Genomic DNA, 24,634 nt, shown 5'->3' with positions numbered 1-24,634 from the left:
AATTAGAATGTCTCAGTTCTTAAAATTACATCATCCAAATAAAGCATGACACAGCAGTGTCCATGTGTGTGTGATTATGCTTTTATAACAGAAACATTCCCTAGAAGAAGGATGGCTTTCAAGTACATCTAGTAGTGTTGAAATCTGTTTGAATTTATTTGCCAGTGACATTGATTTTAGACCATGTAATGGAATATAGTTGTTTGGTGTGGTTTTTTTAAGACAAATTTTTGTGCCTCTGGCTACTTTATCATAGAGTAATATTTTTTAAATACATTGAATCATGTCTGAGAAAATTACTTACTAGTACAGTCTGGTAATTGTAGTTAACAGCTCTTTTTTTCTCCTTTTCTTTCTTTCTTAAGTAAGATTCTGATATCCTTACTGGTAATGAACTGCAGCACCTTGCTTCATAAATAATCTCTCTGAAGCTAATGGGACTACTCAAGGAATAAGAAGCTGCAAAGCTGGTAAGAATATCAGAATCTCACCCAAACTATCATCAGTTTTTCTAAGTCATTTTGACTAGAAGCTATACTATAGCCTGCTTTATTGCTTTTGTATTTCATCAAGAAACAAGCTTTGTAAATATCTACAGATATTTAGCATTGACTATGAGAATTTACTTTATAAAGCATGTTTCTGTGTATTTTGGGATTTTACCTAGCAAACTCAACTTCATTTTGCAACGTTCCAAGTAATTATTTTCAAGACAAGGCCTGAAGAATCAGCAGGTTTCTCAGCTGCTCCACGTGAACCAGTACATGGGAAACGAAAGAGCTACATCAGTCTAATTTTAAAAAGCTCTTGCATCTATTTAATAGTCACATAATTTTTTAAAAGTCTAGGAGCTGTTAACCACCATTGTGGATAAGTGAACTGGCTTTGTATAAAAGATCTTTTTCTATCCCGTGAGCAATTTCCTCTGCTTGTTCAGTTTGTTCAGAGTTTGATCAAACTCCAAAACTTGAAGCCAGGCTGAGCCTACTAAGTGAGTTTGGGCTGGGTGGTAGGTAAGAAGTCCACCCCAAAATCTGCATAAGTCACATTGGGGTTTTTTCTTGTGATTAGCAGTGAAATAAGAAAGGAGGGTTGTCTGAGGTTTTTTTAAAACTAATAGAACAGCTGATCTACAAAACCGACAACACTTCACTGAACTTGCTTTCAAGTGGCAGGGGATAGACAGGGGAAGTGTATCTTTACTAGTAGAAGTAGGGTAGAGGCCTGGGATGGAGCCCTAGGATCATAAAGTAATTTAACGAGAGAGAACAAACAACTTGCTAAGGATTAACCTTCCAGCTGCAACACTAAATTTAGTATCTGTACAACTTTATGCGCTCTTCAGTCCACTTGTACTTCATTACACAGACTGTGTAAGGTCTCTACAAAATTTCAGCATTAGGTAGACTAGCAGCTGGACTGGGGAGGAGGAAAGATGAAATCTTTAGTGGACAAGCAGAATAGGACAAGGAGAGAAAATGAGCGCAGAGCCATAACAGGGAGACAGCGAGGGCTGAGGCTGAGGTGTGATCAGGGGTTGGGGAAGCTGGGACTTGAACAAGAAGGCTGGACATGGGTGAGTGGTAAGATGCTCTGGTTTTAATTGCTTCTTAAAAATAAAAATAATTCTGAAATGCAGCATGAAAATGGAGACTTAAAGCTGTACAGTGTCACTTCAAACTTGCATTAATTCATGAGGATGGCTTTTTTAATTAAGTGGTCAAATACTCATTTCTCACTGGCATTCTTGCTTCTCTGCTCTCTGGGGAGAGATGAAACAGTGGTGTGTATCAAAGGGGATGGAGGCTGCATAATGAATGAGGTGGAGGATTGCAGAAAGAAAAAGGAGGTGATCTCATGGTCAAGATGGTTTAATGCTACCCAGGAGAAATAAGGGTTTTTTTCCTTTTCTCTGCAGTAGAGCTGTGCTGAGATGAGTCATTTCATGGGGTGGGGAGGGGGGGGAGAGATATTTTCCACAGGTGGCTGCTTGATTTTCTGTGGAAACCATTGAGATCCTGGAGTCACACTTGCAGAAATGCTGAGCATCTGCAGCTGTTGCTGAAAATGCCAGTAGCTGTGCTGTGGACATAGAAGCTGTTATATACTACAAACTGTTGTGAGAAATAAAGGCATGGGTATCTCAAATTGCTCACTGAAAATTGTCATACTTTGACCTAAATGTTCCTATGTTTCCTTTCCCCATCTGTAAAATCAGGATAATAGTCCTCAATCTTCTTGCTGGGGACAGCATCTGTTCGCTAGTGTTTGGGAGGCAATCTTAGGCTGTGGTGATGTGCGGTACAAAAGTTCAGGAGGAAATTAATGATTTTATCTCTGCAACACAACTTGAATAGTTTGTAGTAAGTATGTCATGAGCACTGAGCAAGAGTAAAACAAAGTGTGGTGTAACTGCTTATTAAGGGCTTGTCAGCATGGGGGGATTCATTTCACACAGAGCTGTGTTTGCTGCCTGCAAAAAGGCTTTCATCCACCACACACAATTAATAGACCAGGATAACTGACAAAATACCGTTGGTTCACACTTACTCAGTTTGAAACTGTAATAACTTTGTGGACAATATCATACCCTTTGCATCCGCATGTACTCTGTAGCTTTGCACTTTGGGCTGTGCTTTGTCCCCCGTTCTGGTTCCTCCTCTCTCCTTTTTGGAACAATAATGGGCTGTTTTCTTTAGTACTGGTAATATTTATAAAGCAGGTTCCTAAAAACTATCACAGTACTCAAATCTCAAACTGCAGACATTGTACAGTGGGTGGCATATTACCTCAGAGATTTATAAGGCAAACCAGAGGGTAAAAACGTAGAATTTAAAAAAAAAGTGTTCCTCAAGGTGTTACTTTACAATTTCATAAGATACAAATTGGTGAAACAAACCCAAAGAATTCAAGTAAACCATGGAACTATCATAAAGATATAGTTGCCCGATGGTGTGAGAGTATGAGAAACAAGTTATGAAAATTACATGTCTTGCAAAAAGTTAATTGCTGTTCTCTAAATTGTAACATAGGCATTTCCTGAAAGCATGCTGTTTTAGGCACGTTTCTAAAAATTCTTGAAAGTCCTTGTACGTCTGTCTTCTGGACTTTCAAGACACTGCATTTGAAATACAGCTATTTAGCAGTTCTTAAACAGTTCCTTTGGACATTCAAAGGCTTTCTCATCCAGGGCAACCAAGGTTAACAAGATCTGTTAGAATATTGCGTTGGAAATGTCATTATTAATATACCTTGTCGTTGCTGTAGCTGAAGATCTGTCATTTTCCATCAAAGAGAAGAATCATGAGCTGCTAAAGTAGCTGACATCAGGATTTTTTAGGTGATCCTCCAGTATGGGTAGCTTTTTGGGTGATTGTCAGTTAGGCGTTGGAGCCTAATGGAAAAGTACTTTCTGTGAATGAGTGCAGGGGCCTCAGTACGCCGAGCAGAAATGGCTTGGGGCAATTGAAGAGCCCTACACATGCAAAAACCATTAGTGCTTTCGGGAGAACCAAGAGCCTTATACCATGTGGCAACGTTTTAGTATTAGCACGCACTTTGTTAACAGCAGTCCCAAAAGTCAGCCTGCACTCACCACGGGGACCGCCTCCTGGCCAGAGCAGCCGGAGGTGGTGTGCTTCCTCCCGGCAGAGAGCAGGCGCCGCACCATTGTCTAGAACTGTATCCTTCATCACCCTCAAGTTCTGCGCCCACTGCTTACCATATCAGACCTTCAGCGCAGTCCTCTGTCAGCAAATGGATGAACCCTCCAAAACAATGCATTCAGTGAGGCTGCTCCAAGAAACAGTCCTCCGGAGGTAGTCAGTAGTCATCGTCATCTTCCTCTGGGGTGGTTAACTGCTTCCTACGCAACCAAAAGTCAAGCAAAATTGCTAAGCAAATTTCCTGGCCAAGGGAAATTTGTCAGATACTTTTGCACGAGTCAGTAGAGAATTGCAATGACTGGCACTGTAAAGTGGAGCATCCTTTTAACCATGATGGACAGATAGAAAATTGAAAGTTATGTCAGATACCTCCAAGAAGCGGAGAGGACTGGTGGCGGTTCTACTAATTTGACCATTGCTAGAATTGCAGGGCTTCTAGTAGGTATCGCTCGGTACAAAGTGGGGAAAAGTCCATAATGCTTAAGGCCCAGCAGCAGTATAGAGGAACAAGGTTACTCATTGCAAGAGGCACATGTTCACCTCAGAGGAAGCAGCGAGTCATGGTGAAGCAAGCAGCCGTGTGATGTAAGGTACATCTGTGCAGATGTGGTAACTGCGTATCAGCCCAATAGTGTGTGTGGCCACTATCCACAGCATCTCATTTATTGTGAAGGAGATTCATCCTTCTCACCTGGGAAGGATTATCTTCATACCTCTGTCTTAAGCACTGAATGAGACAGGAGTGGACATAAAGAAGTGGGCTAGCCCACTCTAGATATTTTTCCACAGCAGCTCTGTTGGTCAGGGATGTAATAAAACATGATTTATGACTGACAGAAATATTCTGGCAAAAGATCAGCATTAGTAGTTGTGCTGAAAGGTTCTAGTAACAGAAAGTCTTCCTTATGTGTTGTAGCTACACAGCGTTTTATGATAGATCACTGCAGCTGTACAGTGGTATCTTCACATGGTCCAGTCGTGACCTAACCCAGGATTCAGACATATCAGGTTAAATTCACTTTGTATCAGTCACCTTAATTCTGGCATTTTCTAATTTTTGAGGAGTATGCAGTCTTACTAATATGCTGCTGATGATTGTTTGTATTCGTGTCTGTACAATTTAGGGGAAGGAATATAATACAGGTAAATAATTTGTATGAAGTGTTGATTTATGGACAGAATTATCCCATCTGCATATCTAGAAATAAAAACAGATACTTGTATGTATTCTTTATTACAGCTCCATCCAGTAGAAAACCAGGGGACCCTCTGGTTATTTCTGATATCAAGAAAGGAAGTGTTGCTCACAGGTAAGACAATCAAGCTCCCAGTAGAAATCTGTTTCCATTGTGTAGCCAAACAGACTCAAGTTAAATGGAGGGAAGTTCAAAGAGATTGTGCTTGCTTTTTTTTTTTTTAAAAAAGCAGTTACAAATGAAAAGTCCAGCATATTAAGAAATAATTGTTTTTAAAAAATCCATCTCATTTCTATAATAATGTTCATACCTTCTAAAATACCTTGCATTAGCATTACTAGAATTTCATATAAGCTTGTTTGCTTGTTCACAGAACTGGGACACTCGAACTGGGTGATAAGTTGCTTGCAATAGATAACATTCGACTTGACAATTGCTCAATGGAAGATGCTGTCCAGATCCTTCAGCACTGTGAGGACCTTGTAAAGTTAAAGATCCGCAAAGATGAAGATAATTCCGGTATTAGCAATGAGCCTATTGCAGATTCTTGTGGGTTTTCAGGATTTTTAGAACATAGGGTTGTTATTTTGCATTTAAATTTTAGTGATTTTTTTGTTTTTTTCCTAAACATGGCTGATTTATGCTAATGCTGATCAGAAAATGTCACACTAAAAAGAATTTTGATGGTATATAAAGTTTTGAATTTTCTCAGTGGCTATATTGCCTGCAGGAGCTGCACTGCAAAATGAGGTCTTCAGTTTTCTGGAAAGGCAATTTCCCCTCAGGTGCAGCCAAGTAAGGTTGATCTTTCTCTTATCAGTGTATTGAGATTTTCTCTGCTTTGGAGATTGGAATCATGGTTAGCAAAGCATGGATCCTTAGGCCTCAGTTCTCCAGCAGGGTGGCGAAGTGCATGCTTTATCCATAAACTTACAAACTTGACTTCAGCTTGACTGTTTACGTGCTTAAAGGTAAGTAGTACTTTACACACTGTGCTGGATGGCAGATGGAGGAGCCACGTCTGATCAGCCCATTGGAAGTAATGGAGCTGCCATCATTTTGCATACCTACGTCTGTTAATATTCCTGGATCTTCCCCATTATAGATTCTGTAAAAGCAGAATTTCTGCCTGGAGATAATAAAGCAAGTTCTGTTATGCATTCTAGTGGCAAAGGAAGTTAGACAATTATAACTACCATTACTGCAGAGATTTATATTATAGCATTACACAAAAGCATGAACTGTAGATTCACTTGTCGTAAGCTCTATACAACCTCACAGCAAAAAGGCACAGCCTGCCACCCTTTATTATTTAAAATCAAGTACAACTGTTGAAATGGCATTTCGAATTGCACTAGAATGCTCTTTTCCTTTAATTGCTTTTGAAAGCAAACAGAAGTATCTTCTCACTATGATCAGCACAAAGCAAAGGCGGATGCATTTAGTGCCTTGTGCAAATTGGCTTTCAGAAGTAAATTTTGATAGAGAAAAGTGAATGGCCACTGCTCAGCAGGATTTTGTGGTTAGGTCCCTGCAAGTGGTGAGGTGGAATTTGCTACACATAGTTGGTCCATCCTGGACAGAGGCTGCCCAAACTGGCTGTGGGCTGTACATCCAAAAGGACACCTGACTGACAGCTGCTTTGCAAAACTGAGCAAAGCAGGCATATTACGAAGAGCGAACAGCAGCTGCACTTGGCAGAAGATTGACAGGAAAAACGCCTGTAGAAGGAAGTTTGAGTTTTCTCCTGCACAAGAGGGGGTCTATCTTTTAAGTGTTCGTGGCACCTAGGATCCCTCCTTCACCTTCTGCCCCTCATTTGGAAGACTCCTTCTCATTCATAACCCTGCAGAGAAATTACCAACAGACCATAGAAGAGGGGCGTGAGTTAAAGCCATGTAGAAGAAGTAGTAACTTCTCCCACACTTTCAAGCATTTGTGGGTTTGTCCTGCGTGTGTCATGTCATCTCCCCGCTCCTCCTCATCTTATGGACTTAATCTTTTTCTAGGACAGCTTCCATTTCCATTGAAGTTAGTACACATTTTCTGTTGCTATTACTGCAATGTGGATTTCAGTCTCCTCTCATGTAAAGTAACATCTTTACTCTCCTAGGTATTGCACACTATGGTAGCTGGTACAGATTTTAGTCTGAGTGGGATTCTTATTCCATGGTTTTCTTTTATACATTCACATTGCTTATTTTACAGTTACATCATATATCTATATCAAGATTCTCACACAAGTACAGCATCCTATCCAGACATGATTGGTGTAACTGACCAGATTCAAATGTAAATGGACAGCTACTCAGAGACCTACTGAACGAAATTCTCTATACAAGTGGTTCTTGTAGCAGTTAAGTGTCAAAGTGTAATTGAAAGTATTTATAGCAGATTTCAGGTACTTTGAAATCTAAAATGAATGTCTCCTGAAATGCTAAAGAAAAAATTCTTTAAAAACCAGTGGCAAAACAGTAGCAAAGGCATAGCAAAAAGTGTACCTCAATTAAGATAAATTTTTGTTTATTTGCCATTAGTTTATTTATGAAAGTCTGTTTTCTCACAAAGGGAAGAAGTGTGCTTCTCAAACTCAACAGAAAAAAATTGTTAATAAATTCCCCAAGAAAAGGAAAGCCTGATGCTAATAGATGAGTAGGCGTGGAGCACTCCAAAACAATTTCTAAATCACAGAATGAGATTAAGATTTAAACTTTTTCTGATTTCTCGTGGCATGCTTTTTTCAGGAGGTGAAGGCAGGGAGCAGGGGTTCTTCCTCCCTAGGTTCTCGTTTCCTCACTGTCTTTCAAACTCTTTATATTAATTTTAAAGTATTTCTAGCTTCTAGCTCTTCTTTCTGCCTTCCATTTTTTCTTCCTCTGCTGACTCTCCAACTCCTCCCTTCTCCAGACAGTTTTATGTGTCTCAGAGCTGTGTTCTCAGAGCCAACCGTGCAGGTGAGGCCAGCAGCAGGGTAGTACGTTACGTGCTCCCCCAGACCATCCTCTTCTTTGCCTTTTTGTCTGTATTGATCAGATGTTACTCAGAAGAGCAAGACACTAGCGGACAGAGCAGAGGTGCTGCAGCACAGAGGGTCTGCTTTATTAAATGTGGCTTCCTAGAACTATCCACAATTGCAACACAAGAAAAGAAAGAAGGAGAATCTCAAAAACATGAGACCCCAAAACATGGTAGTTTGATTGTATTTCCTCCCCAGATGGAAGTATGCTTTCAGCAGTTTTTCTCATCTTTTTTTTTTTTTTTTGCCAGCTTCCCAAACTGAGGACAATTTTATTTCCTGTTTAACCTAATGGCTACCACTCTTTTTTTGAATATCCGAGTTCTTTGCTTTCATGGCAAAACTGGCCTTCATTGGAATTCAGGCCACATGCCTGCTGTGTTCTCACATAGCTCACATTTCTGCTGCCTGGAAAGAGCGCTGAAGAGAACAGTGTAGCAATTTGACATTTGTTGCAGCCTGCCATTAATTTTCTTAACTAGGGCTAACCAGAAGACAGACATAATGGAGCAGTCTCCTTTTCCAGTCATTCGCTAAGATCTATAAACTTCCAACTCTCATGTGGCAGGGCTGCTGTATGATTAATAACTTCTTACTGACTCACTGTTGATAGCGGAGAAACGTCAGGATTGTGTCGGCCCTTAGCAAATACTGGCTGTTAGATTTTCAATTAGCTTGGTGGATTACTTTTCATCCTTCAGTTGAAGTCTTGTACGGTGTCAATGCCACACCTGTGTAAACGTTATCAGCGTTAGATCCCAGAGGATTTGTCGTTGTTCCATAAATGCTCCAGCAAGCAAGCAAGAGCTGCCACTCCTCTGCGGTGCGGCGGCAGCTGACGTGCTACCCGCTGTGTGCAGGCCAGAGGCTTCCAGTGGGGTCTTGGGAGTTGGGCGCTTCTGGAAAGAGCATGTTGGATAAAGCGTAGTTGATGTGGACTCTGCCAAAACACTGATGATAATGCCCCATGTAGGAATATAAGGCCCACACTAGGCATGAAAATCCCAGTATTCTTTGCAGAATAAACACCACTAATTCTTCTCTCCTTTGGTTCTCTATGTGCACTGTTTTCTTTACATGGATAGCAAGGGGGAAATAGGAGAGAGTTGGGGAGCTGAAGTCCCACATTTTCTGCAAATGGGGAAGAAACAAAGTAGCTCCAAAGATACTAGTGTGTCTCCAGCTCTGCTTAAGTACTATGTTCAGCATTAGAAGAAAGCAACTCTTTGAAGCTTTGCTAGCAAAACAGGTATCTTTTTTCCTTTTAAAGTTTTTCTATCTACAGGAACAGAAATGGGAACATTTGAATTTTCTAACTTGTCTCAGGTTAGTTCTAGTAACATTTATGGAATGTGCGTCCTAGACATTTTCCACACTTGCTGAGCTGTTTGAAATGTCATTACCCACAGATCTAGGAAAAGTTGCCTGCCAGGCCAGACATCCTGGCTGAATACCAATATCATAAGATGGGCAAGGGAGCATTTGTTATTTTGATCTGAGGAGAAATCTGGCATTTTAGTTTTTAAAATATCCCTTCACAACTCAAAGATACTGGAGTTGATTGCTCTCCTGCTGTGATTTTTTTAATAATATGTAAAGAGAATGCACTGTATAAACACAGGAGCCTTTCTTATTGCTGCAACACCTGTTGGGTATTGTTTAAGGAGAATACATTGTATTTAAGCTTTCCTGATGATGAATTATTCTCCGTTTCTGATGATTGTTTGGTGAGACTTAAAATTTCAAAATAATGCAAATGACTTCATGCAATATAATGAAATCAAATCTAATAGAGTTATTATTCAACTTAGTTGATAATTCAAAAGCTATTTTTAATTCCATTACAAAAGCTTAAAACTTGTCCATCAAAAGCATGGGATATATTTCAGGTTCTCTTAGTAAGACAGCTGTTCATCTTATCATGACTTTTGACATTTCCCACAATTCTTTTAAGGAAGTTTGGTTTCAAAACTTTTGAATTATCTTTGATTCTAAATACCTTCTATTCATTTCAAGAAACAGATGAGTACCAGTATTTATACAATAGCGGTAACTTGTCTTTTCTCTAATAATGTGCCCTTGGGGCGACGGCGGCCAAAACAGCCTCCTGGGCTGCATCGGGCAGAGCGCTGCCAGCCAGTCGAGGGAGGTGATCCTTCCCCTCTGCTCAGCCCTGGGAGACACAGCGGGAGTGCTGGCTCCAGTCCGGGGCTCCCCAGGACAACCCAGACAGGCACGTACTGCAGCGGGTCCGGCGAAGGGCCATGAAGATGTTTGGAGCATCTCTCCTCTAAGGAACGGCTGAGAGAGCTGGGACTGTTCAGCCTGGGGAAGAGAAGGCTCAGGGGATCTTCTCAAGGTGTATGACTATCTGAAGGGAGGATGTAAAGCAGAGGGAGCCAGGCTCTCTTCAGTGGTGCCCAGTGACAGGACCAGAGGCCATGGGCACAAACTGAAACACGGGAGGTTCCCTCTGAACGTGAGGAAACACTTTTTCACCGTGAGGGTGACCGAGCACTGGCACAGGCTGCCAGAGAGGTTGTGGAGTCTCCATCCTCGGAGACATTCAAAAGCCGTCTGGACACGGTCCTGGGCAGCCTGATCCTGGTGGCCCTGCTTGGGCGGGGGGTTGGACAAGACGACATCCAGAGGTCCCTTCCAACCTCAGTCATCCTCTGATTCTGTAACAAAATAGCCTGAAGTTATTTTTTAAGAGGAAAGAAGATACGAAGATTTTAAATGGAGTAAAATGTAGTCTTAATAGAATGAGGGGAGTTTTTCTATTGACTTCAGTGTGATCAGGCTTTGGCAATAAAAAAGAAATTGTACAAGAGAGAAATTGGGGGACGGGGTGGTGTTTGGGTTTGGTTTTTGTTTTCAAAATAATCCAGTAGAATATGATTAAGAAGTATATCTGAAATGTAATCCTTTTGAAAATGTTGTTTGATTACGAGTCACTAGACTGAATTTGCTATTTTTTTCATTCCCTCTTTCATAAGAAACCAATTGCATCCCCTTGGCATTTATTGCAGATGAACAAGAGAGCTCTGGAGCAATTATTTATACTGTTGAGCTCAAGCGCTATGGTGGGCCTCTTGGAATTACAATCTCTGGTACTGAGGAGCCTTTTGATCCCATAATCATTTCCAGCCTTACAAAAGGAGGATTAGCTGAAAGGTAAATTGGAAAGCAAATTATTTTTAAACATTCTTTTTGTCAAGATAAATCTTTATTTTGTTTACGTGAAGATGCTAATTTTCATGGGTTAGGAATTTGTGTTTTTATAATTCTCCAAATCTGAGTTTATAGTCTTTTTGCTGTTGTTTTTTGATCATTGCCAAGTTCAGGAGCATGAGCAATATCTTAACAGGATGTTCTTGCACATACTATGCAAGACAGAGCAGAGGACTCTGGTCCTTATTATAAATCACCTAGGAAAGACTAGTCAGTCAAACTGCTCAGTCACAGGAACACTTTAGCAGCCTTTTAAAAGCAATAGCCTCGTATAGTACAATAGGTAAGGAGAGCACTTCATGTGTCTTAAGTTTATCTGAACTTAACTGTATACTTATCTGCCACTTATATACACACGCTGCATCTGTATGTGCACTTACATACACCATAGCAAGCATTATCCAAGGAGTAGAAACGCTCCTCCTGGTAACTGATGGGTAGAGAATAATGAAAATGCTAAGGTTTTCTAACACCTGTTATTTCTAAGATAGGTGGAGTCATTGCAACTGTGGTACCTTTGGTGGTGGTTTCAGAGAAAACTTAGAGCATGCAAAACATGATACTGTGCACAGCCAGAACAAACAGTGCATTTACACAAAGAGAATTTATTTTCTTCTCTTGATATGACCCATCCTGAATGCCATGTTGGTGAAAGAGCTGGTTACTTGCTCACACTGCCATTATCTGTTATGTTGTGAGACTTCTAGAAACTTGACTCATTTCAGAACATACTGAGCTGTCTGAGATTGCTCTTAAACAGGTGGGCTGCAATGAGTATCATCCATAGGTGATTAACTCAACTACCGCAGTAATGCAGAAATCCACATCTCCGTGCCTCTGCTCTGCTATTGTCACTACAACAAAGGTGACTTGCTTTAAGCCTTTCTAACAAAGAATTACTCTGTAACCCAGCTATAAAAGCAAAATGAAAGAAAGAAAGGGAGATGAGACTTTCATGCCTTTGTTGTTTTTTATGCTCTCAATGTTTTACTTCTCTCTCTTATTGTAGGACTGGGGCAATTCACATAGGAGACAGAATCCTAGCAATAAACAGTAGCAGTCTGAAAGGAAAACCTTTGAGTGAAGCCATTCATTTATTACAGATGGCAGGAGAAACTGTCACCTTGAAAATCAAGAAGCAGACAGATGGTGAGTATGGCCAAGGGCAGTATCAGTGGTCTTTAATGCATGTGTTGTTACAGATTAACAAGCATTTAGGCCATCCCTGGAAAAACATGGTGTCAGTAGTAAAAAGCACATTCTTAGAACTGCAGTAAAGCAATGACCACTACCCCTTTGTTTTTTTTTATGTAATCCTGTTCAGCTACCAGTCCCAAGAAATTTTCTGTCCCTGTGGGTCACATAAGTGAACTGAGTGATGCTGAAGATGAAACCTCTGCTGCACAGAAATCTGGCAAACTCTCAGACATCTATTCCACTACAGTCCCAAGCGTTGACAGCGCGGTAGAGTCATGGGATGGCTCTGGTATTGATACCAGCTTTGGAAATCAAGGTACTACCAAGAATGCAATCAACATTTAAAGTAGAAATTATCACCTTCATGGTTGACCTTCCTTTGCCTTAAAGAGAACTTTATCTGTACCAACTTTAAACCCTGTGCTTTGTAATGTGCCGGTGTCTTATTATGACCACACACCTCACCAGGCAGCATGATTTCTTACACTTGGCTGGCCTCAGATTCATTTTTTCATGACAATGTAATGTGTTATGAAGCATCTATCAATATATTAACAGGCTTTTGTTAGCTTTACTGACATCTGAATAGCCAGGTCCATAGCTCATCCGCAACTAAATGAGTTTATCCTTCAAATACAGATAAATGCAAGACACAGAACACACTGAAGATTTTCAGGAATTTGATGTCCATGTGCAGTAATTTTTGACTGACAACAGATTTATTATAAACTGCTGAAGCAGGAACGTTAGGCATTGCTTATGATTTGTAAATCATTTGCTTCTTCCTCATTCCTGCAGGATTAACATCTAACTTTCAGCTCTCAAAAACAAGCATTCTATTTAAAGACATGATTTTCCTAAACACTAGATTTTCTACTTCTGGTTGGCTATTGTTTTATATAAGATTTTCAGATAATCTCATTTTAGTTTGTAAGACACATTTATTAGGCAATTGGGGATACGGACATCTTGTAGTGTTGTAGTTAACAAGAGAAATAACTTCTGCACAGCTTCAGTGTATTATTTAACTCTCTTTAAAATGTTTATTTCCTTAGTAAAACAGGTATTCCCACTACCTGGCAGGTATTTGGACAGGTAGATCTTTACTTCAAATAATTTTTTCTTGCTCTGGTTACACACATTCTTTCAATTTTACTTCTCTGTTTCTTTCTACTGCTTTCCAGGAGCATGGGTAGTAGCTCATGGACAGCTGTTTTGTACTCTCACAGAGAACTGAAACTGAGCTCTGCCCAGCAGATTTCCCATCTAGACTGAAGTTCTGTGCTGATTACTTTCATTGCTATTCTCTAATGTGCCTGCTCAATGATAACACTGGCACTTTCTTCTGGAAAGCAGAACGTTTCCTTTGAAACGTGCTGAGCTACTTGAGATCAAGAAGTAGCTGATGTCACTACTAGTGGCCACTTTTTCTGTTCTTTAATTTTTAAGTATTTTTTAGCCTTACTGCATATGTTTGGCGTCAACTTTAAACAAGACAGTCTCAACACATTTAATTATAACTCCTATTTTCTACCTTTTACTTTTAATTTACTGCTACATATAACATTTTATTTAGTACTGAATGTATCGGTCTATATTCCCTCTGTATAATTTTGTATTTCACTGGAGTTAGAGTTGGGATTAATTTGTCCCCTTTTCTGTTTTTAACTGTTTTGGTCAGTTTATCAAAATAAATCATGTTATATTTTCTTCTGATATTTTTAAGTTCTAAGGAGAAATATTGCTGGAAAAGTGCCAAAATTATAGTTCTCATTTCCTGGATGAATTGACGATATTTGGAGCAAATCGTTCTGCTGTGGAAAGGACTGAGGCCCAGACTGCTTTGCAAAGTCCTGATGATTCAGATGCTACACCAATGCTAAACCAGTATCTCAAAGCAGACTTTTTTCTAACTGCCTTGAAAAAATCAGCCCAGACTTGGCTGGATACATGGCACTTGTGCTAAACAGCCTGAGTGTAATCAGATTTGTGCCTTATCCCTTGCTGTGGTACTAATGTGACCCAGATTTCTATTAAAGTTCATTCTGTCTTGACCTGTCAAGTGGAGTTTGGCTTCTCTCCAAACCTTTCTTGGCATAAGCACAGGCCAAGCAAATTGAGGAGTTTGGGGAATGTTTCTGGAGCACCAGATAATGCTTTATCCTATTAGTTACTAATTTAATGCTGGTGAGCAGTCTTTTCTCTCCTTGAATTAATACCCCATTTTGTACCTTTGTCTAATATGTCTGCCTTACTAATCCTGAGCCTTCCCCACACAGCAGTCACATTTTCACAACCAAAACCCCTTCTAGAATCTGGGAGTATGTTAATGTCTGCCAATTGGCTGGAAAACGCACACAACTGTGTAGTTACGTGGGATTTGAGGGAGACAGGTCTAGACTGATTTATGGAAGCAAATTGCCCTCTTTTGGGAGGTGACAGCAGTGATATTTGTTAGTCATCAACAAAATAGAACTTCCTAATCCAATATGCACATCAGAAAACACCAACTGCAGAGCTAGAAAAGGAATATGTCAAGATGAAATATACATATATATATAGCAGCTCTACTATAATGAATTTTGCTTACCAGATCAGCATCAGACTGTGACAAGTCAATCCACGTGTTCTTCTTGATACATCACTTGGAAGCCAGACTGTCTGGTTCCTACTTAGAATTCAAATTACACGTAATTCAGTTAAAGAAATACGTTGAACTAATATCAACATTGCTTGTATGATAAAAGCACCCAGAAATAAACTCTTCAGATATAAAGGCTGTCTGATGCCACTTAGGCAGCCTTGAGATATTTGGAAATGGCTGATAGAGACATCACTTTCTGCAAGGTGAGCTTTCCAAGGGCATATATTGGTCCCAGGCACGTGTGCCCATCGTGAGACAGGCCGTTCGTCAGCTCTCGGAGCCCTAGCAGAAAGCAGGAGCTCTGCTGAGTGCCAGTCCCCCTTCCACCAAGGGCCACGGGTACGGAGATTCCCATGCTGGCCTTTCTGTGGGGCCGTGCAGGGCTGTGACAGCGCAGAGCCGCCTTTGTATTGATGAGTCCTTGCCTCGGCAGTGCCGAGAAAGAGACAGCCGCCCTCCTTCCTCTTCTGGCATTCCCCCAGTTAATGCTCACTCGAGAGCCTCTGTACCATGCCAGCTTTTGCATCTAGGTAGCCGTTCTGTAGACCGGTAGTATTGTGCATAATTGACACTAATATGTCACTAAGTTTTGGCTGCATTGCTTCCAAATTTGAGAAAGTTACCAGGAGAAATAAAAAACTTTCTTGCTAGTCATCTGAAAAGTCAAGTTGATGGGGTTTTTTAATGCATCCTTGAAAACTCTTTTTTCAAGAGGTCACAAGTGCAGTTTTCTTAATAGCTTAGGTTTAATTTTGGGGCGTCGCACATGACCACGTTAGCACATATTTAAACACATCCATAACATAATTTATTCACTAGTGTTCAATGTCTGGTGTCAAATTGGACAGTGATAAATTGTGAAGGTGTCTAGAACTAAACATTAGAAGCAGCTGAGACATAAACAGTAGGAAAACAGTGTTAAATATATTTAAGATTTTGCTTTCAATGGACTTCTCACAGGAGAAGCTCTAAAGCATACCTAATTCCAGGTATAATTTAGGTCATCAATAATCTGACTACTACTGCGAAAAAAGGTAGCAATCATGAGTCCACAGCCAAGTTCTAGAGAACCCAGATTCAGAAATGTGCTTTTCTGTCATTACAACATATGCAGTGCTGTAAATATATAATTTTTCTTTTTAGGACACAGCTATCAGGCTTCGGGATACAACTTCAATACCTATGAATGGAGGAGTCCCAAACAGACTAGTTTGTCCCCTCCAAGCAAACCACGAAACCACCCATTTCACGATACAGGGCTGAGTGATGACGAATGGGACCGACCTCCAGCAAGCAGGTACGTTCCCATATGAGTTTCTCTGTTTCTGATTTGCAGCTGCAGCAGTGCCTCAAAAATGAACAGTTACTGTCTGGAATGAAATTATGTTTTTCCAATGCAGCTGCAACAGCTCTTCCTATAAATATGAGATATAGTATTTATACTTTGTGAAACCTATTAGGGTAGATTAGTGACATTTATGGAAGATTATGATGCCAAAACCAAGACATATATATTTATTTTGAGTTACTTCAGACAAAAAACCCACAGCATTTATTATTAAGAATAAACAAACAAAAGAATTAGGGCATTCCCCTGGGTAAGCTTCAGAAAAAAACTCTTGTTTTCTACTCCACAGAAATAAACCTACAAATAAAGTGGCTAAAGACAACTGGCATGTTAATCTTTTGTCTTCCATGAAAATTACTCTTTTTGGTTTGGGCAAAGAAGCAGAAATTACAGTCATCTTCCATAAATGCTTGAGACATCTGCAGTGATTCAGTAGGAGAAGAGAGTGATCCAGGTAGAAATGTCTTGTCCAAAGCTATGGTAGTTTGCCATGCATTCATTCCTCTTCTTCTGAGAATTAAATCTCCTTTTCAATGAATTTCTCTGCAGACAAAAGAACTTCCTGAGGGAAAAATGCTTAGCTGACAGAGCTTGGAGACAGTGAAAGACCCAAAAGTCTTTTATTCTGTATTCTAAGGATGATCCAGCAGTGGAACCACTGCAGAGACTTGGGTGATTCCTGCCAAAGAACAGTTCTTCCTCAGACAAGGGAAGACAGACATCACAGTTAGAAAGATTTCTGTGCTCTTTGTACCCATCCTCAGGGCTTGCAGGCACGCATGTCCTTCATCAGAAATACACTTTCTTGTGAGAAATTCAAGTTTAATACTAAAGAAAACCTTTCTGGTCCCTGTATAAACATACTGCATAAGTAAATCCATAAGATCCAGTCTGTTACCTTTGAAATACAAATCAAGGGAAAGCTTAGATGCCAGTGCTGCTTTTCAGAATCTGAATGACAAATCCTCTGATACAGCAGATTGCCCAGTGGCATTTTGTCTGGAGACAAGTCTGGCAAGATGATAGCAAAGATCTGGGCAAATATGAACTCCTAGTCCATATCCAGCTCCTTTGGTCCCTACTGGCCAGAAGCATACTGGAAGTTTTCATAGGCTAGTCAGTGGACAATATTTAATAAGGGAAGTGACCATAGTTTTCTTCATATGTCCCATTCTTGGTAAGTTAATTCCTTTCTTTTATAGCAGCATCTTTACCACAGTTAAAGCCCATATTTCGTTTCTCAGATGAGATACAGCCATAGATTCCAGAACACCTACTGTTTTGCAGCTTGTTGTGGTTTAACCCCAGCCGGCATCTAAGCACCATCCAGCCACTCGCTCACCCCCCGCCTCCCACGCCCAGTGCGATGGGGGAGAGAATCAGAAAAAAAGTAACACTCATGGGCTGAGATAAAGACAGTTTAACAGGACAGAAAAGGATGGGAACGTAATAATAATAGAATATACAAAACAAGTGATGCACAATGCAGTTACTCACCACTCACCAACCGGTGCGCAGCCAATCCCCAAGCCGCAGTGTCCCCCAGCTAACTTCCCCAGTTTATATACTGGGCGTGACGTCATTTGGTCTGGAATATCCCTTTGGCTCGTTTGGGCCAGCTGTGCCCCCTCCCCACTTCTTCTGCACCCCCAGGCTCTGCTGGCAGGGCAGTGCAAGAAGCTGAAAAATCATTGACTTAATACAAACACTGCTTAGCAATGACTGAAACATCAGTGTGTTATCAACATTATTCTCATCCTAAATGCAAAACACAGCACTATACCAGCTACTAGGAAGGAAATTAACTTCATTCCAGCTGAAACCAGGACACAGTTACATAAGTAATAAGCTGAAAAAGTTGAGCAGTGAACCGGGAAGCTGGATTGTAAAATACAGAATCTTCTAAATGAAAAACATGTATTCTGCTACAATTTTAAAGCACCATTCAACAGAATGGTTGCACAGTATGCACAGTAAAGAGTCTTGTTCTACCTGTCAATGTGACTTACACCTGAGATACATGGCACAAATTAAAATAATGACTATTTTAACCCCATATCTGTAAAATGGATTATGCCCCACCTGATGGTGTTCCTATACCAAGTGCTGGCGTATTTGAGAAGGGCATGTCCATTCTTCCAGTCTCTTACAGGGATCCCCAGAAAACCACCTCTTCTCTGCCTCTACCTAAGCAACTTACCACCTTCTCTAACACTAAAAAGTAATTTTTTCTTACCTTTATTTTGTGTAGCACAGCTTCCAAGAATATGTGGCAACAGAAGGAGACTGAGACGTTGGGAGAGAACCGAGAAAACCAGTTAAAGCAAACTTCTGTAGAAAGAGCAGGGGGAGACATCAGGAGCATGAAGAAAGAGGGCAAGATGTGGAAGGGTACCTCTGGTGGGCAAAGGAAAGGTGGGGGACAGCTGGAAGAGTGGAACGCTTCCAGGTAGGAGAACGATGAGTGCACAGGAGTCAGATCCGGCTGGGCTGAGGTGGGGGTGGGAGGGGCGGGGGGAAGAGGGAAGAAAGGAAAAGCAGTTGAAATGAGAAAAAGGAGAAAAACAGGGTAAAAGCAGAAAACACATCATTAACACGCGTTGAGTGACAATGAAATTTCAGTTGGCAAGTGAATGAAACCAGAGTTTAAATCGCTCTGTAGCTTGGTATCTACCTATCACTGGCAGGTGGCACAAGTCTGTTATAGTTCCTACTCCAGGGAAAACTTTTTGCACATTAAAACAATATGTACAGGAATGAGTCTGCCAGATCCTAGAACATCCTATCACCTCCTGAATTTAAAACAAAAAACAAAAACAAACAAACAAAAAAGATTTTGTCTTTCATATGGCAATAAGAACCAAGTAATAGGCACCTGTGTTTTTGTATCTGTCTCACTACCTCTCCTTCAGCATTTGTATGCATCTAAATTTCTGATGGCTCTTTGAATAAGCATCAGAAAACCAAATATATTCATTATAGGTCAAACAATATTTCACATGACATAAAATCAATCTCTCAGGTTTCATAAAAAAAAAAAAAGCCATCAAAACGAGAAATTATTTTGGTACGTCTTTTTTTCTGGTGCAGTAGCTCAGCTACAAACCAGTTTATTCACGTGGCTGTAATGGAGATGCAGAAGTTGAGCGTTTCACACACCAGGAGACAAGACTCAGAGAAAAGGCAAAAGAGAAGGTGAGGATAGAAAAAGGAATTGCTTCAGCTAAAAAGATGCCCAGACATATAGGCATCATGATGTCAGATTTCACAGAAGTCAGAGCAGAAATGGATCTCCAGTCGTAGGAAATCCAGTGTTTCCCATCACAGACGATTGCCTCAAATAATCCTGTTCGTTAACTCAAGTCCTATTTTATATTATAATATTGGTATGGAATATAAAGAAAGGTATTTTAATGGATGAAATAGTCTTTGTTCGATGTTGGCTATTAAAACAGCTATTTAGGTTTATTGAAAAGAAGTGAAGGATCTTTCTAAAATCATGTTTTAAATACTTTCTTATCTTGCCTGGGAGGAATTGCATCTGTGATCTGAGTAGGTATTCTCACCATTGCTGTATCTATTGCAATATCTTAGAAGAGACACTGATGCTAGATGGAGAATCATTGCAATAAGAGATTGAAATGGCTGACCATTGTCTGCTTGACTGATCGTAACTGTAAGAAAGCATCTCTGAGGCAGAGTATCATGTGTGTGAAGCATTCAAGCTGTCGTCCGTTGTGCTGGGCAATTCTCCTATTTAAAAGCTATTCTGTTAACAGTGTTACATTCACGCTATTCTCAGTAATACATTGTTTGTCAAGCAAGGCCTCAGATGCTTCCATAATAGTGTTTGCTCTGTTTATGTGCTGTTAAGCACCACTAGCTGCAGTCGGTGGGCAGCTGCTCCAAAGTAACAGCTTGCTGCCACCAAAAGGGCAAGTTCTCATCCTTTCCTTCCTCATCCTTCCCCTGTGTCTTTCACATAATCAGCCCCCTCCCGTGCAGCAGCTCTGACGCTTGTGTGAACCTCCATTGAGCTGATTCCCCTTGCTAAGACAGCAGAAATCTCCTGCTTCCTCCCCCCGCACACATACACTGGAATGGTGTTGCTTTGGGCTGTGTTGCTGCAGTCCAGAGTTGGCGTTTTTTATCAGACCTTTCTTGCTGGGCAACTTCCCTAAGCATCCCTGTCATCAGCATCTTGCTCCAGAGTGCTAGTAATAGGGTTTCGGTGCGTTTATGAAACACCAGAGACCTGAGTCTCCATGCAAGACAGTTGCATCCCTGAAAGTTTCTCTGTTTGTGTATGAAATGACTGGAGCAGTTTATATGATGGCAGTCAGGTGGGCTTAAACTGATACTGATAAATGCAGCTTAGGCTGAAGGAATCGGGTAAAAAACACCACCATCCCTCTTCTTCAAAATGCTGTTTGCAAAAATGAGGGCTCTTTTCGTAATCCCTGGGAGAAGTCTGTGAGGTTGAAAGGTATTGTTGCAAATATTTGTTGCACGGTGCAACTCTGCATAAAGCTACTAGTTGATCATTAATTTTCATAGGGACATCCCAGTTTCAGTCCAGTAAAAACATGTATTGAATTGTTCTCGGAATCCTTACTGAATAACTCGCTACTCAGATCCTGCCAGCTGCTAGCGACTGCCAGGCTATGAGAAGACTTGTCTGTCATGTGCTCTGCATGTCCATCCAGCCTCTCCTGATCAGCAACTCTTCCCCACTCTCCTGCCTACCTACCGTAACGTTCTGTCATTCAAGTTGCGATCTGTGGCAAGGCACATGTGTAAAATATATTTTTCAAGGGGAAAAAAGTCCACGTGTTTTTTAACCTCTCATTGTAAATCTAGCTTTGCAGGTACCCATGATAACACCGAGGCTGACCAGGAGGAAAATTTCTGGTCTCAGGCTCTGGAGGATTTAGAGACCTGTGGCCAGTCAGGAATTCTGAGGGAACTAGAGGTAGAACAATCTTAACCTTTCTTTCCAATTATAGAGAAATATAATGATTTTGGTTTGGTTTACATTCATTTTATTTTCTCCTTTTTTTCTTTTAAGTTGCACTAATCACACCAATTCATTTAAAAGCTTTAACCCCTCTCCACAGGACAAGGCTGACAGGCGTCTGTGTTTGAGAAACATGACTCTCTTGGTACCTACCCTTTACCTTTATATTTTTGCTTGTGCAGCTGCCTCCCCGCCCCTAACCAGAGCTGTTTTCTTTTGTACAATGCAAACAAAATTCTATAAACATGTTCACCCCAGAGCTTTTGACTTGCAGCTTCTGCTGTGCATAACCATTGGTGCTGTTTGCACAGGCAGCAAATGGCGCAGAACTTCTGAAGTGGGCATAACCCTCCTGCAGCAATGCATCCCATTCTCTGACAGACGCTTTATGCAGCTTTTCTTAGCATGTTGTAGGTTGTCTTTTAAATTGAAACTTAATTTGATTAAGATGAACATAAAAGAAAATCAGCTTTTCAAAATGTTTACCTATAATCTTACCACTCTGCAAAAAAGCTGCCAATGTGAGAAATGTTCATTATACAGCAATTTCTTCCCTATGTAACAAATTTTCACATTTCATCCTGAAGTTAATTGCAAATCTAACCATGCTTTGTGTTAGATTCTGGGGGGAAGGGGGGTAGAGGCAGAAGGGAACAGAGACAGAGTAACTTTGAGTCTTTATTTTTCTAATCACCTTTTCTCTAAGTTGTCTAATCAGAACAATTAAGATTATACTGCCACTTAAAGCTATGGAATGAAAGGTCCTAAAATATTTTCTTTTATGTTCTTTTAAATTCCTGGGGCTGCGAAACTGGCAGAATCTCATTTTCATTTTTATGTTATATAAAGTCCTTTAGCAGCCAGGAGGAATGTGAATGGCATAACTGGGTGAAAGTTTTTCAGTTCAGATTAATTTACTTCCTCAGATTTATGGCTTTTGTATTGCATGTATGGGTAGCAAAATGTGATTCTCGTGTATTTGTTATTGCAAACCAGAGAAATGCAGGAGAAAATGTTACACTGGTTTAATTCCATAGTTAGATATGGTTCAGTACCACAGGCTTCTCTTGCAATTTTCAATATTCAGAACACAATGAAAGGATACGGAAATGGATAATTCTGAAATGGAAATAGATCATTCATGCTGACCAGAATTCAGTTACTTCAACACGTTGAATTTTCCTCAGCTTTTCACAAAAGTGAAATTCAGAACTGTAGATGCTGTATCATTTATAGCATTGCCTTGTTGCACAACCCACAGCTCTGAAACGAAAGCAAGACTCGTTCAGTATGTCAGGATGCCGAGAATGGCGATGCCTCTATTTTATGAAGTGCCATTGCGTAGTCAAGGACTCCTTATCGTTTTTCATTTCAAGGTCTTCAGCCAAAGAGCAAAGAAAACTGTTGTTTGCCAAGTGCTCTGGATGCTTTTGCTCCATCAGGCAGTAATATCAGTCATTACTGAGCACAAGAGAGACTGTTAAGGCTACAATATATTATCTCGTAGTGAAAGTAGTGCTGGAGCTGGGAGAAAGAAGGGTGACAGACATGCTCACCAGAGTCAGAAGCGAAGGCTTATTTGCCTGTTTTCCCCTTATTTTTTCCCCCCTTCATTTTAATTTCTCGTTTTCAGGCAGGCTGCCCGCATTCTGTCCCAGTCAGAGTTCAGTTTATGGCCCTTTCATTTCCCTTTTCACTTGTCCATCAGCACTGGGGAGAATAAATAGGAAATTCAGCGTACCCTATCCCAGCCGTGGCACCTCTGGAGGGTGGCTGCACCAAAGCGCGTTTGCCTCCTGTTCCCCAAAGCAGAAAGCTTTTCACAAGGGGGGAGGCTCCTCGCTGTGCACGGGGGCTTTTCACGTCAGTCTGTTCCATCCAGTGGACGAGATGACTCCGTCATCCTCTTTCAGGATTTCACCCTCCCTGTATTCTTGCATCTAACATAAAAGGCTAGCTTTTACTGAGATTAAAAACAGCAGTGAGACAGGGGCTTGCACCTCTGAAGTATTAGTGCTAAGCTAAGGTAGTTACTCTTGCAATATGCCTGTTATGCACAGTTTCTCTCCAGGCAGCGAGCTTACCTGCACTGAGCTTTCCCCGGCCTGGGGTGGTATCTGGGCACACTCTCTGCCAGTGCTGACTCTAGAGCTGCCTACGTATTCTGGTGACTCACATTTTTTTACCTGGCACGCACCGTCTGAATTGTAAATGCATTCCTGTAGCTCCAATTCCAACAAATGCAATTATGCCGCAACTTTAATGTCATTTTATTTACATGTAAAATATTTTACATGATACTACACACTCTTCAGTCTGCCAGGGGACTAACTTACAAGCATAGCCATTCTAGTGCTCAGTATTTTAGTTTGAAGTGCTGTCTGAAAACTTTTGCCCATAGGGTTCTGTTATTGTTGTTGTGTTTTGTTGTGGTCCTTTATTTTATAGTGACTTGCAAGCAGATTGAACATCTACCCTCTTGCCTTTTGCTGTGCCCTGAGTGATTGTGTTTTAACAAAGAGTAGAGATGTTTTTCCTAGTGCTATGAATTAACCACTTACTTAACCCACATTCTGTGTTAAAAATTAACCTGTTCCTTAATGCTCTAGGCCACAATTATGTCAGGAAGTACAATGAGTTTGAATCATGAAAACCCACAACCTCGTAATCAGCTGGGAAGACAAGCCAGCTTCCAGGAAAGAAGTACTGTACGGCCACATTACAGTCAAGCTACTCGTAGCAACACATTGCCATCGGATGTGGGGAGAAAGTCCATGGTTCTGAGAAAAATTAAGCAAGAAATGAAAGAAATCATGTCACCAACTCCTGTGGAGTTACACAAGGTCTGTAATTTTTTTTCTGACAGCTTTGGAATAATATATTCAGCATAGTGAATCTAATTATATGGCAATAGAGTAAGCACTTTTTATAATGACTCCACAGATGTAATTTGGGGGCCATGCATATTAGTTCTTACAAACACATTAATGATATATCCTTGTGGGGGAAACAAACCAATAAGATGCATCGTTGTCTACCATCTTGTTTTACAATAAATCCTCAAAAGGGACTGCTCTTTTGCAGGGAGGTTCCACTGGTAATTTGAATTGACAATACCAATAACTCATCTCTGCAAAATGTGTTCATTAAAAAAGCAAAGTTTAGTTTCTAGAAAATATATTTCTTTAGGAAATTACTCAGGAGGCTTTGGGCTTCCCATTGGTCCTTTTTTAAATTAACGCTCATTTTGAATCAAATACATGAGACTCGATGTACATAATAGAGAATGTTATTTCAAATTAGCTATTGCTTCTCTT

At 40.6% G+C, this 24,634-nt stretch overlaps 2 protein-coding genes across 16 annotated transcripts in view; both read left to right on the top strand.

Annotated features, from left to right (window-relative positions):
* LLPH (LLP homolog, long-term synaptic facilitation factor) overlaps positions 1-24,634 on the top strand; it is a 556,390-nt gene that overhangs the window by 449,343 nt on the left and 82,413 nt on the right. The gene's annotated exons all lie outside the window — the stretch shown is intronic.
* Positions 1-24,634, top strand: part of GRIP1 (glutamate receptor interacting protein 1) — a 335,051-nt gene that overhangs the window by 301,130 nt on the left and 9,287 nt on the right. For 8 of the 15 annotated variants that reach the window (XM_049792219.1, XM_049792224.1, XM_049792221.1 and 5 more), the window contains 10 exons: positions 4,906-4,975; positions 5,235-5,380; positions 10,877-11,054; positions 12,121-12,260; positions 12,436-12,624; positions 16,096-16,249; positions 18,552-18,749; positions 21,161-21,272; positions 21,418-21,462; positions 23,927-24,160. In XM_049792219.1, the coding sequence (XP_049648176.1) occupies positions 4,906-4,975; positions 5,235-5,380; positions 10,877-11,054; positions 12,121-12,260; positions 12,436-12,624; positions 16,096-16,249; positions 18,552-18,749; positions 21,161-21,272; positions 21,418-21,462; positions 23,927-24,160 (1,466 nt within the window). The remainder of the gene's footprint in view (positions 1-4,905; positions 4,976-5,234; positions 5,381-10,876; positions 11,055-12,120; positions 12,261-12,435; positions 12,625-16,095; positions 16,250-18,551; positions 18,750-21,160; positions 21,273-21,417; positions 21,463-23,926; positions 24,161-24,634) is intronic. The other 7 variants (XM_049792216.1, XM_049792214.1, XM_049792225.1 and 4 more) reach the window with 3 other exon arrangements.

The sequence above is a fragment of the Accipiter gentilis genome, chromosome 34 (assembly GCF_929443795.1).
Source record: "Accipiter gentilis chromosome 34, bAccGen1.1, whole genome shotgun sequence".
Classification (NCBI taxonomy): Eukaryota; Metazoa; Chordata; class Aves; order Accipitriformes; family Accipitridae; genus Astur; species Astur gentilis.
Note: the sequence above shows the minus strand (reverse complement) of the source record. Positions and strands in the feature narration are given on the sequence as shown.